The sequence below is a fragment of the Nerophis ophidion genome, linkage group LG01 (assembly GCF_033978795.1).
Source record: "Nerophis ophidion isolate RoL-2023_Sa linkage group LG01, RoL_Noph_v1.0, whole genome shotgun sequence".
NCBI classification, from domain to species: domain Eukaryota; kingdom Metazoa; phylum Chordata; class Actinopteri; order Syngnathiformes; family Syngnathidae; genus Nerophis; species Nerophis ophidion.
The window spans coordinates 11,887,557-11,904,648 of NC_084611.1; the positions used below are offsets into that span (position 1 = coordinate 11,887,557).

The 17,092-nt window shown below is 42.0% G+C and overlaps 1 protein-coding gene across 1 annotated transcript in view; it reads left to right on the forward strand.

The window, feature by feature from the left end:
* The window catches only part of dapk1 (death-associated protein kinase 1), a 233,826-nt gene that overhangs the window by 143,514 nt on the left and 73,220 nt on the right, over nt 1-17,092 (forward strand). Inside the window, exons 8-11 of the mRNA XM_061896021.1 lie at nt 5,000-5,152; nt 5,235-5,280; nt 9,124-9,213; nt 15,979-16,071. Of these exons, the coding sequence (XP_061752005.1) occupies nt 5,000-5,152; nt 5,235-5,280; nt 9,124-9,213; nt 15,979-16,071 (382 nt within the window). The remainder of the gene's footprint in view (nt 1-4,999; nt 5,153-5,234; nt 5,281-9,123; nt 9,214-15,978; nt 16,072-17,092) is intronic.

Below are 17,092 nucleotides of genomic sequence, written 5' to 3' on the forward strand. Positions count from 1 at the left end.
CAAAAGGGAATAAGCGGTAGAAAATGGATGGATGGATGGATTTGTCATCACTTCTGAGAATACAGAGCATAGAAGAAAAGGTCATTTCAAACAACAATATTCCAGGACAACTTTAAAATTGTGGAATTCTCTTTAAAACGAGATAAAAAACTGTAAAAATATATTCCAATTGAAAAAATATATATAAAGATAGAACAATAAGATCGTATGGACAGCCATAAGTGTTTTACATTTTGTTTTTTATTTATTATTTTACTTATTTTTTTGTCTGGTTTTGTATTCGCTCTCTATCATTCCGTGAGATGTATATTACTACTATTATTTTCTTGGTTTGGTTTATACTTTATGAAGTTTTTGCACTTTTTTTCTTGTGTTTTTTGTTTTTGATTCTTTCATCACATTTGTTTTTATTTGTCACAAAATTGTGGCATAGCTCGGTTGGTAGAGTGGCCGTGCCAGCAACTTGAGGGTTGCGGGTTCAATTCCCGCTTCCGTCATCCTGGTCACTGCCGTTGTGTCCTTGGGCAAGGCACTTTACCCACCTGCTCCCAGTGCCACCCACACTGGTTTAAATGGAAACTTAGATATTGGGTTTCACTATGTAAAGCGCTTTGAGTCACTAGAGAAAAGCGCTATATAAATATAATTCACTTCACTTCACATTTGGATATATGTGTCGGCTTAAATGATATTCATGAAGTAAGATAATGTATTATGTCAAAGGAAGTAGGAAATTATAAGATGTTCTTCATCCTGCTCCTTCTCAGGAATTGTGTGAATTTAAATTGTATAATTGTGACATAATTTTTTATCGTTCTAAATGCACATCAATGAATGAGATAAATAAAAATGAAATGAAATATTCGATACAGACCAAAAATATGGACACCTTCTCATTCAATGCGTTGTCTTTATTTTCATGACTATTTACATTGTAGATTGTCACATCAAAACTATGAATGAACACATGTGGAGTTATGTACTTTACAAAAAAAGGTAAAATAACCAAAAACACTTTTTGTATTCAAGTTTCTTCAAAATAGCCACCCTTTGCTCTGATTTCTGCTTTGCACACTCTACAGCAGGGGTGCCCATTACGTCGATCGCGAGCTACCAGTCGACCGCGGGGGGTGTGTCAGTCGATCTCCAGCCAGGCTTTTAAAAAAAATAGACCTAAAAATGAGTGATCATCAATCTTCACCAAGACGTCACTTAAATGACATTCACGGTACCGGAGGGTCTTGTGAGATGACGCTGGCTGCTGCAAGATCATTATTATGAAAATATGACCGAGAGGAAGGCGAGAAACACTTTTTATTTCAACAGACTCTCGCGCCGTACCTTCCGTCAAAACTCTAAAGGCCGACTGCACATTTCCTATCTTCACAATAAAAGCCCTGCTTCATGCTGCCTGCGCTAACTAAATACAGAGTCTCGGAAAACTGGCGTGCACAAGCGATCCCTCAGAAAGCTGGCGTGCACATCGCTTGTGCACGCCAGCTTTCCGAGACTCTTATTTTGTTAGCGCAGGCAGCATGAAGCAGGGCTTTTATTGTGAAGATAGGAAATGTGCAGTCGGCCTTTAGAGTTTTGACGAAAGTCTGTTGAAATAAAAAGTGTTTCTCGCCTTCCTCTCTGTCATTTTTTCATAATAATGAACTGGCAGCAGCCAGCGTCATCTCACAAGACCCTCCGGTGCCGTGAATGTCAATCAAGCAAGCTACGGAATTTGCCGCCAATGTTTTTCTTGTAAAGTGTATGGAAGCTGGATGAATTAGATGCCAAAAACCAACCACTTTCATGTGGTATTGTACAGAAAGGACAACTTTTTTTTCTCCTCCATTTGAAAATGTGGGCGTTATCATCATTACTGTCTGATTCCAATCAATGCAAGTCATCAGAATCAGGTAATACACCAACTTATATTCTTGTCTTCGTGAAAGAAAGACATCTATATGTGTTACACATGCTTGTATTATCATTAAACACATTTAACTTGTTTACAAAAATGTCTCTTTCATAAATAAATAAATATAAATGATATATATAAATGAGGTAGATCCCCTCGAGTTGGTTAATTTGAAAAGTAGCTCGCCTGCAGAAAAAGTGTGGGCACCCCTGCTCTAGGCATTCTCTCAATGAGTTTCAAGAGGTCTGACATGGTTTTCACTTCACAGGTGTGCTTCAAGCTCGTCGAGAGAATGCCAAGAGTTATTTCACCTTTTTTTTTTTTGTTAAAGTACATTCATACTTTTGATGCCTTCAGTGACAATCTACAATGTAAATAGTCGTGAAAATAAAGAAAACGCATTGAATGAGAAGGTGAGTCCAAACTTTTGGCCTGTACTGTACATGCTGTAAGTATATATGGAGTAACAGACACATTCATATTGACATGTTATATTTACATATTTTGCCCATTTTTTAAGCATAGGGCGGCATCACAACGCTCACTTTTTCCTTCAACAACAGCAAGACTACTAATCACGGCAGATAACATGGGAGACAACAAAGATTCATTTTAAACAAATTATTATATTTTTTGAGCCTGAATATAAAGAGGATGAGAATCAAGTTTTAGAAGCTGTGTGGTAAACTGATCTAGCTTTAGTGGAACACTAAGCATCATGTAGCAGTATTATTAAGTGCTATAAAAGAAATATTAACTACGAGCACAATAAAACAATCACTTACTGTACAATGTCTGCGCTGACTAGAATGCCGACTGCTCGGGCGTTTATATTTTCCCATTTAGATGAAGAATTAATCATTATCCTCATTAAGGGTTAAAAACAAAAGTTGCCGCAAACAAACATGTTTTCATGTCTCTAAGTTAAAGGTTTAAGTTGACCAATTTCTTGGTTTATAGTCGCAAGTTTCTACTATCCAACTCGGAGGCGATGCAGCAGCTCACCGGCTCAATATGTCCATATAGCAGCAAGGGAGTTGGCTCTCTGTGATCCCGGTGCGGCTAATAATAGTTTGTCTGCGTTACCGCTCATAATAAGAATATCACTGCCTTGTTGGCCACCTCTTACTTGCCGTATTTTACAAGTTAGACTGCATTAAAAAAAAATTAAAACATATGTGTGAATGTTGTCTGTCTATCTGTGTTGGCCCTGCGATGAGGTGGCGACTTGTCCAGGGCGTACCCTGCCTTCCGCCCGATTGTAGCTGAGATAGGCGCCAGCGCCCCCCACGACCCCGAAAGGGAATAAGCGGTAGGAAATGGATGGATGGATGGATGTTTATATAAGCTTATATAAGCATTGTAAATGATGTTAGGCTGTCCTGTCAATGAGAGTAGAATTGTGTTCTCTTATTATTATTATTATTATTATTATTTTCATATAATGCAACCTTTTTTTTGGAAAAATGAAAGTTCTAAGGAAGCAAACCAGAACATCGCTTGTCAATTTGTCCATCACATTACCACTTTTTTCTCGTAGGATTAGGGTTTTTTTCTCAGGATGTCAAGCATTACAAATTTTTGTGTTGTATTGAAAGTAAGGGTGCTTTTTTTCTGGAACATCCCACAGGTGAACAGGCTAATTGGGAACAGGTGGTTGCCAGTATTGGGTGTAAAAGCAGCTTCCATGAAATGCTCAGTCATTCACAAACAAGGATGCGGCGAGGGTCACCGCTTTGTGAACAAATGTGTGAGCAGATTGTCCAACAGTTTAAGAACAACATTTCTCAATGAGCTGTTGGAAGGAATTTAGGGATTTCACCATCCAGGGTCCGTAATATCATCCAAAGGTTCAGAGAATCTGGACAAATCACTGCACTTAAGCGGAAAGGCCCGTGACCTTCGATCCCTCAGGCGGTACTGCATCAAAAAGCGACATCTGTGTGTAAAGGATATCAGCACATGTGGTCAGGAACACTTTAGAAAACCAGTGTCAGTAACTACAGTTCGTCGCTACATCTGCAAGTGCAATTTAAAACTCTACTATGCAAAGCGAAAGCTATTTATCAACAACACCCAGAAACGTTGCCGGCTTCGCTGGGCCCAAACTCATCTAAGACGGACAGATGCAAGGTAAAAAAAAAAGTGTTCTGTGGTCTGACGAGTCCACATTTCAAATTGTTTTTGGAAACTTTGGTGAATGTGAGTGTGAATGTTGTCTGTCTATCTGTGTTGGCCCTGCGATGAGGTGGCGACTTGTCCAGGGTGTACCCCGCCTTACGCCCGATTGTAGCTGAGATAGGCGCCAGCACCCCCCGCGACCCTGAAAGGGAATAAGCGGTAGAAAATGGATGGATGGATGGATGGACGTTGTGTCCTCCGGACCAAAGACGAAAATAACCACCCGGACTGTTATAGGCGCAAAGTTCAAAAGCCGGCATCTGTGATGGTATGGGGGTGAATTAGTGCCCAAGGCATGGGTAACTTACATATTTGTGAAGGCACCATTAATGCTGAAAGGTACATACAGGTTTTGGAACAACATATGTTGTCATCCAAGCAACGGTATCATGGACGCCCCTGCTTATTTCAGCAAGACAATGCCAAGCCACGTGTTACAGCAGCGTGGCTTTGTAGTAAAAGAGTGCGGGTACTAGACTGGCCTGCCTGTAGTCCAGACCTGAGACCCCGGAATGAAGCAAGAATGGGAAAGAATTCCATCAGAAAAGCTTCAGAAAATGGGTCTCCTCAGTTCCCAAACGTTTATTGAGTGTTGTTGAAAGGAAAGGCCATGTAACACAGTGGTAAAAATGCCCCCGTGCCAACTTTTTTGCAATGTGTTGCTGCCATTAAATTCTAAGTTAATGAATTTTTGCAAAAACAATATGAAGTTTCTTAGTTGGAGCAATAAGTATCTTGTCTTTACAGTCTTTTCAGTTGAATATAAGTTAAAAAGGATTTGCAAATCATTGCATTCTGTTTTTATTTACCATTCACACAACGTGCCAACTTCACTGCTTTTGGCTTTTGTAAAAATGCCTGTCGAGGTGCATTCCAATAAAAAGATGTTGTTTTGTCTGCTAATTCCAGGCTGAGCGGCGCGTCGCCCTTCTTGGGCGAAAACAAACAGGAGACGCTGGCCAACGTGTCGGCCGTCGACTACACCTTCGACGAGGAGTTCTTCAGCGGCACCAGCCTTCTGGCCAAAGACTTTATCGCCAGGCTTCTGGTGAAAGACCCCAAGTATGCGTGAACCCTCCCCCTTAGACGTACATATTGGCGGCGGACAGCTTAAATGTCAAAGTGTTTTTTGTTTTTTTTACAGAAAGAGGATGACGATTCAGGACAGCCTTCAGCACCCCTGGATCAAGGTCAGACCTTTGACTTATCCCTTTTAACGTTATTGTAAATACTGCAAAAGCTCTTAATATACTGCGGGTGTTTATTTACAGAAAGCGCAAATAGGAGAGAGGCTGTTAAAAAACAGTTTTATATGTAACTGTTATTTATTCAACTTATTAAAATGATTTCAAAAAGACCACATAGTATATTGCATAATAGAGCATCAAGAGAACCAATGTTGTCATCGTGCAGAGGAGAAATTTGACAACAGTAATGAAAGTGTGACAACTGAGTAGCAACATTTTAAAGTGCATGCAGAGGTAGATACTTTTAGACGGACCCAATTAGGAACAGGTACAAAATAACACCAGTACTCTGCACACCTTCCTAGGTATTATTTATAAAAAGAATAATTCCAATACAGTCACTGCCATGTTGTGGATATTTTTGTATGGGTTATAAATAAATGGGTTATACTTGTGTAGCGCTTTTTCTACCTTCAAGGTACTCAAAGTGCGAGAAGACACCAGAGAAGACATTATTATACCTTGGATCCATGTGTGTGTTAGCATGTCAAGTCCCTCATTGAGACACGTTTGAGGTGTTAGCATGAGAGGAAGATGAGAGCACTCATGAGAGGAGCAAATGAAAAACAGTGGAGATAAAAGGATGATTGAAGGAGGAAGAGGAGAGGAAGGTGAGGAGGAAGAGGAAGGTGAGGAGGAAGAAAAAGGTGAGGAGGAAGAGGAGAGGAAGGTGAGGAGGAAGAGCAGAGGAAGGTGAGGAGGAAGAGGCAGGTGAGGAGGAAGAGGAGACTAAGGTGAGGAGGAAGAGGAAGGTGAGGAGGAAGAGGAAGGCGAGGAGGAAGAAAAAGGTGAGGAGGAAGAGGAGACTAAGGTGAGGAGGAAGAGGAAGGTGAGGAGGAAGAAAAAGGTGAGGAGGAAGAGGGGAGGAAGGTGAGGAGGAAGAGGAAGGTGAGGAGGAAGAAAAAGGTGAGGAGGAAGAGGAGAGGAAGGTGAGGAGGAAGAGCAGAGGAAGGTGAGGAGGAAGAGGCAGGTGAGGAGGAAGAGGAGACTAAGGTGAGGAGGAAGAGGAAGGTGAGGAGGAAGAAAAAGGTGAGGAGGAAGAGGAAGGCGAGGAGGAAGAAAAAGGTGAGGAGGAAGAGGAGACTAAGATGAGGAGGAAGAGGAAGGTGAGGAGGAAGAAAAAGGTGAGGAGGAAGAGGGGAGAAAGGTGAGGAGGAATATGAAGGTGAGGAGGAAGGTGAATGTGAAGGTGAGGAGGAAGATGAAGAAGAAGGTGAAAAGGAAGATGAATGTGAGGAGGAAGATGAAGAAGAAGGTGAAAAGGAAGATGAATGTGAGGAGGAAGATGAAAAAGAAGGTGCGGAGGAAGGTGAGGAGGAAGATGAAGGTGAAGAGGAGGAAGATGAAGGTGAGGAGGAAGGTGAATGTGAAGGTGAGGAGGAAGATGAAGAAGAAGGTGAAAAGGAAGATGAATGTGAGGAGGAAGATGAAAAAGAGGGTGAGGAGGAAGATGAAGAAGAAGGTGAAAAGGAAGATGAATGTGAGGAGGAAGATGAAAAAGAAGGTGAGGAGGAAGATGAAGGTGAAGAGGAGGAAGATTAAGGTGAGGAAGAGGAAGATGAAGAGAAAGGTCGGGAGGAAGATGGAGTTTAAGGTGAGGAGTAAGATGAAGAGGAAGGTGAGGAGGAAGAGGAAGGTGAGGAGGAAGATGAAGGTGAGGAGGAAGATGAAGGTGAGGAGGTGGAAGAAGAAAGTGAGGAGGAAGTTGAAGAAGGTGAAGGAAGATGACTGTGAGGAGGAAGATGAAGGTGAGGAGGAAGATTAAGGTGAGGAGGAGGAAGATTAAAGTGAGGAGGAAGGTGAGGGTGAGGTAGAAGGTGAGGGTGAGGAGGAAGATGAAGGTGAGGAGGAGGGTGAGGGTGAGGAGGAAGGTGAGGGTGAGGTGGAAGGTGAGGGTGAGGAGGAATATGAAGGTGAGGAGGTGGAAGAAGAAGGTGAGGAGGAAGATGAAGCTGAGTCGGAAGATGAAGAAGAAGGTGAAGGAAGATGAATGTGAGGAGGAAGATGAAGGTGAGGAGGAAGATGAAGGTGAGGAGGAAGATTAAGGTGAGGAGGAGGAAGATTAAAGTGAGGAGGAAGGTGAGGGCGAGGTGGAAGAGGAAGGTGAGGAGGAAGAAAAAGGTGAGGAGGAAGAGGAGAGGAAGGTGAGGAGGAAGAGCAGAGGAAGGTGAGGAGGAAGAGGAAGGCAAGGAAGAAGAGACTAAGGTGAGGAGGAAGAAAAAGGTGAGGAGGAAGAGGAGAGGAAGGTGAGGAGGAAGAGCAGAGGAAGGTGAGGAGGAAGAGGAAGGCGAGGAGGAAGAAAAAGGTGAGGAGGAAGAGGAGACTAAGGTGAGGAGGAAGAGGAAGGTGAGGAGGAAGAAAAAGGTGAGGAGGAAGATGAAGGTGAGGAGGAAAGTGAATGTGAAGGTGAGGAGGAAGATGAAGAAGAAGGTGAAAAGGAAGATGAATGTGAGGAGGAAGATGAAAAAGAAGGTGAGGAGGAAGGTGAAGGTGAGGAGGAAGATGAAGGTGAAGAGGAGGAAGATTAAGGTGAGGAGGAAGATGAAGAGAAAGGTCAGGAGGAAGATGGGGTTTAAGGTGAGGAGTAAGATGAAGAGGAAGGTGAGGAGGAAGATGAAGGTGAGGAGGTGGAAGAAGAAGGTGAGGAGGAAGATGAAGGTGAGTAGGAAGATGAAGAAGAAGGTGAAAGAAGATGAATGTGAGGAGGAAGATGAAGGTGAAGGTGAGGAGGAAGGTGAACGTGAAGGTGAGGAGGAAGATGAAGAAAAAGGTGAAACAAGATGAAGGTGAGGAGGAAGATGAAGGTGAGGAGGACGATTAAGGTGAGGAGGAGGAAGATTAAAGTGAGGAGGAAGATGAAGGTGAGGAGGAAGATCAAAGTGAGGAGGAAGGTGAGGGTGAGGAGGAAGGTGAGGGTGAGGAGGAAGATGAAGAGAAAGGTGAGGGGGAATATGAAGGTGAGGAGGTGGAAGAAGAAGGTGAGGAGGAAGATGAAGGTGAGGAGGAAGGTGAACGTGAAGGTGAGGAGGAAGATTAAGAAAAAGGTGAAGGAAGATGAATGAGGAGGAAGATGAAGGTGAGGAGGAAGATTAAGGTGAGGAGGAGGAAGATTAAAGTGAGGAGGAAAGTGAGGGTGAGGAGGAAGATGAAGAGAAAGGTTAGGGGGAAGATGAAGGTGAGGAGGTGGAAGAAGAAGGTGAGGAGGAAGATGAAGGTTAGGAGGAAGGTGAACGTGAAGGTGAGGAGGAAGATGAAGGTGAGGAGGAAGGTGAACGTGAAGGTGAGTAGGAAGAAGAAGATGAAGGTGAGGAGGAAGATGTTGTGTCAGGTGCGGAAGTTCTCCCGAAATGTGTTTGTCATTCTTGTTTGGTGTGGGTTCACAGTGTGGCGCATATTTGTAACAGTTTTCAAATTGTTTATACGGCCACCCTCAGTGTGACATGTATAGCTGTTGACCAAGTATGCCCTGCCTTCACTTGTGTGTGTGAAAGCCGCATATACTGTATTATGTGACTGGGCCGGCACGCAAAGGCAGTGCCTCGAAGTTTTATTGGCGCTCTTTACACTGCGGCGTTTTAAAAAGTCATACACTTTTTCTTTTTGAAACCGATACAGATCATTTTGAAACCGATATCGATAATTTCCGACATTACATTTTACAGCATTTCGGTCATCCCTAATGCGGAACACTTCAAAATGCCACTTTGCGTTAATTGCTAAACACTTTCTGTTGATTAGAACTGCTGGGTTTTAGTTAATTGTGTGTCTTTGCGTTGTTTCAACCAGCCAAAAGACACACAACAAGCGCTGAGCCGAAAGGAGTCGGCTGTCAACATGGAGAAGTTCAAGAAGTTTGCCGCTCGCAGAAAATGGAAGGTAAGTTGTGTGCGTCGCTCACGCAGCAGCGTCAACTTGTCATTACATTAAAAAATAATTTGGCAGTACTAAACGTCTCTAATTTGGCTATTCCCTTTCACACAGCTGTCTGTTCCGACGTCATAAACCCTTTTGGCCACACATTCCATGTCCGTGCTTTTCATACAGAACAGCAAGCAGGAATATGGCAGAAATTGCTTTTCCTTTTACAGTCGCTGTATGTATAAACTAGGGGTTCTTGACCCTTTTGACCTGGGGGGTCCAACTTTTCCACTACACAGGGGCCCAGGTCCCACTCAATTATTAACACTGAATCAGTAATCTTCCTTTTTTTTTTAACCGTATTTAATAACAAAAAAATACTTATATTTTTACAACCTTGTCAAATAATATGAAAGCATTTGTTAAACACAAACATTGCAATCAAGGCTTAAGTCAGGCTGACTACAAGAATAAATACTAATTAAATATTCTGCATAAGGAGGGACTCATAAAAAAGGAATGAAAAATAAATGTACATACAATTACACAGTGCTAAATTAATTATTTCCAAAATAATAATAAATAATAATAATATGCATGTTCCTCAAACAAACTGTCAATAGAATAAAGTGCAAATAAAAATACAGCTTCAACAATTTAGTCATAATTTTTGCGCTTGAGAAACGTTTGTTTGATTTCAGCTCCATGCTCCTATTGGTTTGACATTGTCATTACTGCCACAAGTGGTAGAAAAGTGTATTACAACTGAGTACCAATATTTTGGGCGGTTCCCCATTTATACCAACAATGGTATTAAGAGCACCAATGGTGGAAAATTGCAGGGTCTACTTATCCCCCCCCCACCCCACCCCCGACCTCCGACCCCTGTCAGAATCAGTACTATCAGAGCGGTAACAGAGGCGGGATAATGCCCGTCTGAGAGGGAGTGCCATAGACATCTTATAAAGTAGACGCAACATTGGCTGCTGTGACGTGAGAAATTCGGCCGCCATCTTGAAGTGGTGATGAGGAGCCGGCGAGCAGCCTAAACTGACTGTTGACAAGGGTTCGTGTTCAGAGTTTTCCTGCTCAAATGAGCGGACTGTTGAAAATAGTTATCGGGGGATTTCTTTTCACAAATAAGATTCAACATTAACGTGCTATTGGTTGTATTTTGTGAAAAGAGAAGAGTTGAGAAGGAGCAAAGATCTTCAATAGTACTAAAATCGGAGCCGCCAACAAGCAAAAGTACGACCTTATTGTTGCCTTATTTGAATTTGACTTTATTAAATGTATTTATATTATCATTTGGTGCAGCCGGGCCGGAGCAGGAGGGGATGGAAAGGGAAAAAAAAGGAAGACAGAGGGGGAAATTGTGGGGACAAGAGAGGGATTGGACAGAGACAAACAAAACAATAACAACAACAACAAAATGTACAAATGATCGTAAAACTGATAGCAAAGAAGCAGTTAGGGAAATAAATAATAATACAGAAATGACAATGAGCATTTTTACACTTTAGACTTAGACTGGATCGGTTCGCAGCCGAGTGTGAAGCGACCGGAATGAGAATCAGCACCTCCAAGTCCGAGTCCATGGTTCTCGCCCGGAAAAGGGTGGAGTGCCATCTCCGGGTTGGGGAGGAGACCCTGCCCCAAGTGGAGGAGTTCAAGTACCTAGGAGTCTTGTTCACGAGTGGGGGAAGAGTGGATCGTGAGATCGACAGGCGGATCGGTGCGGCGTCTTCAGTAATGCGGACGTTGTATCGATCCGTTGTGGTGAAGAAGGAGCTGAGCCGGAAGGCAAAGCTCTCAATTTACCGGTCGATCTACGTTCCCATCCTCACCTATGGTCATGAGCTTTGGGTCATGACCGAAAGGATAAGATCACGGGTACAAGCGGCCGAAATGAGTTTCCTCCGCCGGGTGGCGGGGCTCTCCCTTAAAGATAGGGTGAGAAGCTCTGCCATCCAGGAGGAACTCAACGTAAAGCCGCTGCTCCTCCACATCGAGAGGAGCCAGATGAAGTGGTTGGGGCATCTGGTCAGGATGCCACCCGAACGCCTCCCTAGGGATGTGTTTAGGGCACGTCCAGCTGGTAGGAGGCCACGGGGAAGACCCAGGACACATTGGGAAGACTATGTCTCCCGGCTGGCCTGGGAACGCCTCGGGATCCCCCGGGAAGAGCTAGACGAAGTGGCTGGAGATAGGGAAGTCTGGGCTTCCCTGCTTAGGCTGCTGCCCCCGCGACCCGACCTCGGATAAGCGGAAGATGATGGATGGACTTAGACTTCCTTTTTATTGTCATTTAAATTTGAACTTTACAGTACAAATAAGAACGAAATTTCGTTGCATTAGCTCTTGGTAGTGCAGGATAAAAAAAAAAGCAATAAGGTGCAGGTATAAATAAATAGATTACTGCACAGATAAATACATTGCACTTTTTCACATGCGTGTGTGTTATATTGTCTTTTTTTATTCCAGTGAGTTAATCCATTTTGGGGGGAGTTGAGGGTATAATTTAATTATGATGCGTTCATGAATTGATTAACGTGGACCCCGACTTAAACAAGTTGAAAAACTTATTCGGGTGTTACCATTTAGTGGTCAATAGTACGGAATATGTACTGTACTGTGCAATCTACTAATAAAAGTATCAATCAATCAAAAGTCTTACGGCCTGAGGGAAGAAGCTGTTACAGAACCTGGAGGTATCTTGCTACGGAGGCTGCCGAACCTCTTACTCGAGTCCAGCAGTGAAAGCAGTCCTTGGTGGGGGTGGGAGGAGTCTTTGCAGATTTTCTGAGCCCTGGTCAGGCAGCGGCTTTTTGCGATCTCCTGGATAGGAGGAAGAGGAGTCCTGATAATCTTTTCCGCCGTCCTCACCGCTCTCTGGAGAGACTCCCAGTCCGAGGCATTGAAGGCTCCAGTCAAGACAGAGATGCCGTTGGTCAGCAGGCTCTGTGTAGAATGTGGTTAGAAAGGGGAATGGAATAATTTTACACTACAACTGGAGCAATACAAATACCAATAGAAATAGCACTATTGAACAATGAACAATACTAATAATGTACCTCTATTATCAACAATACAGTTGTTCAAATGCAATAATACTTATACATAATGATAACTACGGATAAAAAAGGAATACCGAAAGATGTAGGGGAAGTTATGAATAATAAAACACGCCAAAACATGTGTCCTTTATCATAGCTACACATACGACAAAAAAAGCGCGGGAAAATCAGTGGTATTCTCAGGCTTGTGATTTTTCCGTCTAAAGTCGGAATTCCGTCTTTTTTAATCTCGGGGAGGAAAAAAAATTATCGAGATGTAGCTTAGTTGATTGGTCGATATGTTCCTTGTGACCAATCAGGACATCTGTTATGAATAATGACGTTACTACCGGCATTTTCCAAATGTAAACAATGTCGGTTCTCAAGAGAAAGGACGATTTTACCAGTAAAAGAAGTTGATAAACATGTCAAAAATAAGTTTCGATGGGACTGGATGGAAAGGGAAATCACTGATACTGTTGAGAAGAAGGAAGTTACGACTTTGTTCGGCGATTTTATTCGGAAAATCGATCTTCCCGGAAAAGTTTTGTGCAGGTGGTGTCATGATAATATTGACTATGGATCACGAAGTTTCAATGGTTTGGAAGTACATGCGAAACGCCCAAAACATATGAAACAACTTGAAGCAAGGAAAACAAACTTTTCACTAGCTTGGTACTTTTGGATGTCAAACGAAAGTGAACCAACTTTACGAACTTCATCCTTTGTTTACATCGACAACTGTCGTAGACATCGAGAGGAAAGATCCACCCAATTAACCAATTTAGTTGCAGACAGTGTAGTTAATTATATTTTCACACTTGTGTCCTTACATTATTATTATTTCCTATTTTCAAATATGAGTAAATAATACTAAACATGTTTAATTATTTTCACAAATTTATATCCTTTTTTGGCGAAAAGAATGAAATGTTCACATTTGGTATTTTGTTATATTTATAACTAAACTTGTAGGCAATTAGGCATATACATTAAAACTGTGAAATTGTTATTATTGGTTATGTATTTTACAATTAACGCTACTTTCTGATAGCATATATCATGTAATAGTCTTAACTTTAAAATATGTTTTGTATAGTAATAAATCTTGGCAAACATATTACACCACTGATCATTTTTTTAACCCATAAATACAATATCGGACTAATAGTAATGATAGAATTTTGAATTAAATTGAATTGAAATATTTATTTCAAACCTGCACAGGTCAAATATGAAAGGCAATTTTATTTTAGAGCAATCTGCTTATTACCAAAACCTAGGCAAATTTTGAGAATGACCCATATTGTGTATGTGTATTTCTCTTTAAACCAGGGGTAGGGAACCTGTGGCTCTTTTGATGACTACATATGGCTCTCAGATAATTATATTAATATAGCGCTTTTCTCTAGTGACTCAAAGCGCTTTACATAGTGACACCCAATATCTAAGTTACATTTAAACCAGTGTGGGTGGCACTGGGGGCAGGTGTGTAAAGTGTCTTGCCCAAGGACACAACGGCAGTGACTAGGATGGCGGAAGCGGGAATGGAACCTGGAACCCTCAGGTTGCTAGCACGGCCACTCTACCAACCGAGCTATGCCGAGTAACCGTGTGATACTCTTCCATATCAGTAGGTGGATAATCGCTTTGTAGATGTGGGAAACAGCGGGAGGCAGTGTGCAGGTAAAAAGGTGTCTATTGCTTAAACCAGGGGTAGGGAACCTATGGCTCTAGAGCCAGATGACTGCATCCGGCTCTCAGATCAATCTTAGCTGACATTGCTTAACGCGATAAGTAATGAATAATTCCGCTGGTAATCACAGTTTCAAAAATAACGTTCAAATTATAAAACATTCGCTTGCATTTTAATCCAACCATCCGTTTTCTACCGCACCTGTTCAAGATGTCGCATTAATGGTAAGAAGTATTATATGTATTATTGGTTAACTTTTATAATACCAATGTTGTTAAAAAGAATAAGAGACTTATTAAAGTCTACAAATGTTGGTCATACTTAAAAATGCACACATTTAGTTGTATTCAGTGTTGAAAAATGTTATATGGCTCCGACGGAAATACATTGTGAAATATTTAGCTTTCATGGCTCTCTCAGCCAAAAAGGTTAAAATATTTTCTTCAAATGGTGCCGTTTTTGTTCATTTTAGCATGTTAAATTGGTGAAAAACCAGGAGCTTCGGGGGGCGTTGCCCTCGTTCTCCCCCCACCAGGGCACCAGGGCCTTCGCACCGCCAGACCCCCGGAAATGTTTTCAGTCTTTTTCATTGTGGTCAAATCACATGCCTGATTTTGTAAGGTAAGATGAATTAAATGCGCTCACAGTTCATTGCTCCTGCCGAATGAATTGCAGTGAGTGGAGCGTATCACCACTCCAAGATGGCGGCCCCGCGTCTCGTCAGCGCCAGTAGGCAGTAGCGCTCGATGCTGCGTACCCTTAGAACAGGGGTGCCCGTTACGTCGATCGCGAGCTACCAGTCGACCGCGGGGGGTGTGTCAGTCGATCTCCAGCCAGGCTTTTAAAAAAAATAGACCTAAAAATGAGTGATCATCAATCTTCACCAAGACGTCACTTAAATGACATTCACGGTACCGGAGGGTCTTGTGAGATGACGCTGGCTGCTGCAAGATCATTATTATGAAAATATGACCGAGAGGAAGGCGAGAAACACTTTTTATTTCAACAGACTCTCGCGCCGTACCTTCCGTCAAAACTCTAAAGGCCGACTGCACATTTCCTATCTTCACAATAAAAGCCCTGCTTCATGCTGCCTGCGCTAACTAAATACAGAGTCTCGGAAAACTGGCGTGCACAAGCGATCCCTCAGAAAGCTGGCGTGCACATCACTTGTGCACGCCAGTTTTCGGGGACTCTTATTTTGTTAGCGCAGGCAGCATGAAGCAGGGCTTTTATTGTGAAGATAGGAAATGTGCAGACGGCCTTTAGAGTTTTGACGGAAGGGACGGCGCGAAAGTCTGTTGAAATAAAAAGTGTTTCTCGCCTTCCTCTCGGTCATTTTTTCATAATAATGAACTGGCAGCAGCCAGCGTCATCTCACAAGACCCTCGGGTGCCGTGAATGTCAATCAAGCAAGCTACGGAATTTGCCGCCAATGTTTTTCTTGTAAAGTGTATGGAAGCTGGATGAATTAGATGCCAAAAACCAACCACTTTCATGTGGTATTGTACAGAAAGGACAACTTTTTTTACGCCTCCATTTGAAAATGTGGGCGTTATCATCATTACTGTCTGATTCCAATCAATGCAAGTCATCAGAATCAGGTAATACACCAACTTATATTCTTGTCTTCGTGAAAGAAAGACATCTATATGTGTTACACATGCTTGTATTATCATTAAACACATTTAACTTGCTTACAAAAATGTCTCTTTCATAAATAAATAAATATAAATGATATATATAAATGAGGTAGATCCCCTCGAGTTGGTCAATTGAAAAGTAGCTCGCCTGCAGAAAAAGTGTGGGCACCCCTGCCTTAGAAGATGTCTATGGGGGGCGGGGGGGTGCTGTTGTGTTGTGAGCATTAAGCAATCGTTGCCTCATGCAAAGTGTGTTCTGTGTGAAAGGCAAAGGTGAATCTCTGTCCCCGGTCCCACTTGTGTTCCATCCCTGACTTTATAGTCAAAAGTGTCAGAATACATCCAGCAGACAAAAACATTCCTGACCCATTTTTCCTCTCTTTCCCAGCAATCCGTACGACTGATCTCCTTATGCAACCGCCTGTCCCGCTCCTTCCTGTCCAGAAGCAACATGAGTGTGGCGCGCAGCGACGACACCTTGGTAGGACAGATCTTCCCAGTCTTCACGCCCTTTTGCGCCTGTCCGTGCCAAATAAAGACGACGTGACACGCCGGCAGCCTAATTGCTCTCAAACTGCTCCTGCCAGGGGAGCGTTTTCCCTAATGAGAGCGCGACTCTAAATTACAGCTGCGGTATTCTTAGCTGGAATTGTCGCAAGTCAGGAGGGATTTCAGTGTGTTACTTAGAAAACTGAACTGGCAGGAACCTCCTTCTAGAGCAGGCCTGGGCAATTATTTTACTGGGGTGGCCAGATTTAGATAAAAAAGAGTGTGTCTGGGGGGCGGTATATTTATTTTTAGGAAGACTAATACAAAACCTCACAATAATGATTGATAACTAAAGACTTTATGACAGATTTGGCCTGTCGCCACCAGCACGTTTCCATCTTACCACAGCCTGGGGGGGGGGCTATAGACTACAGACTGTGGTGGAGTAGGCCGGCTTCGTCGCGTGAAGAAGCCTACAATTTTTGGGTTGTGTTTTTCGCTCCGTATGTTAAGTGGCAATGTACGATATATATATTGATATTTTTTCCGTAAAGTAAAAATAAAACAGTCCTTGTTACCTGAGATACTAAGTATGTCATTATTTTGACTTAGTAAATATTGACTTACTAAGACAAAATAATGACTAAGTCAAATTAATGACTTACTGTAAATAAGCGTTTGCAATAAGCGTTTGAAAAAGAGTTAAAAGTGGGGCCATATGCTGACATATGGCCAACTCATCATGCTTAATTTACAGGGAAAAAGAAAAAAATTATATATATATGTATATGTGTATATGTATATATATATATATGTATATAAATATATGTATATATATATATATATATATATATATGTATATATATATATATATATATGTATATGTATATATATATATATATATATGTATATGTATATATATATGTATATATATGCATATATATATATATATATTTATGTATATATATGTATGTATATATATGTATATATATATTTATGTATATATATGTATG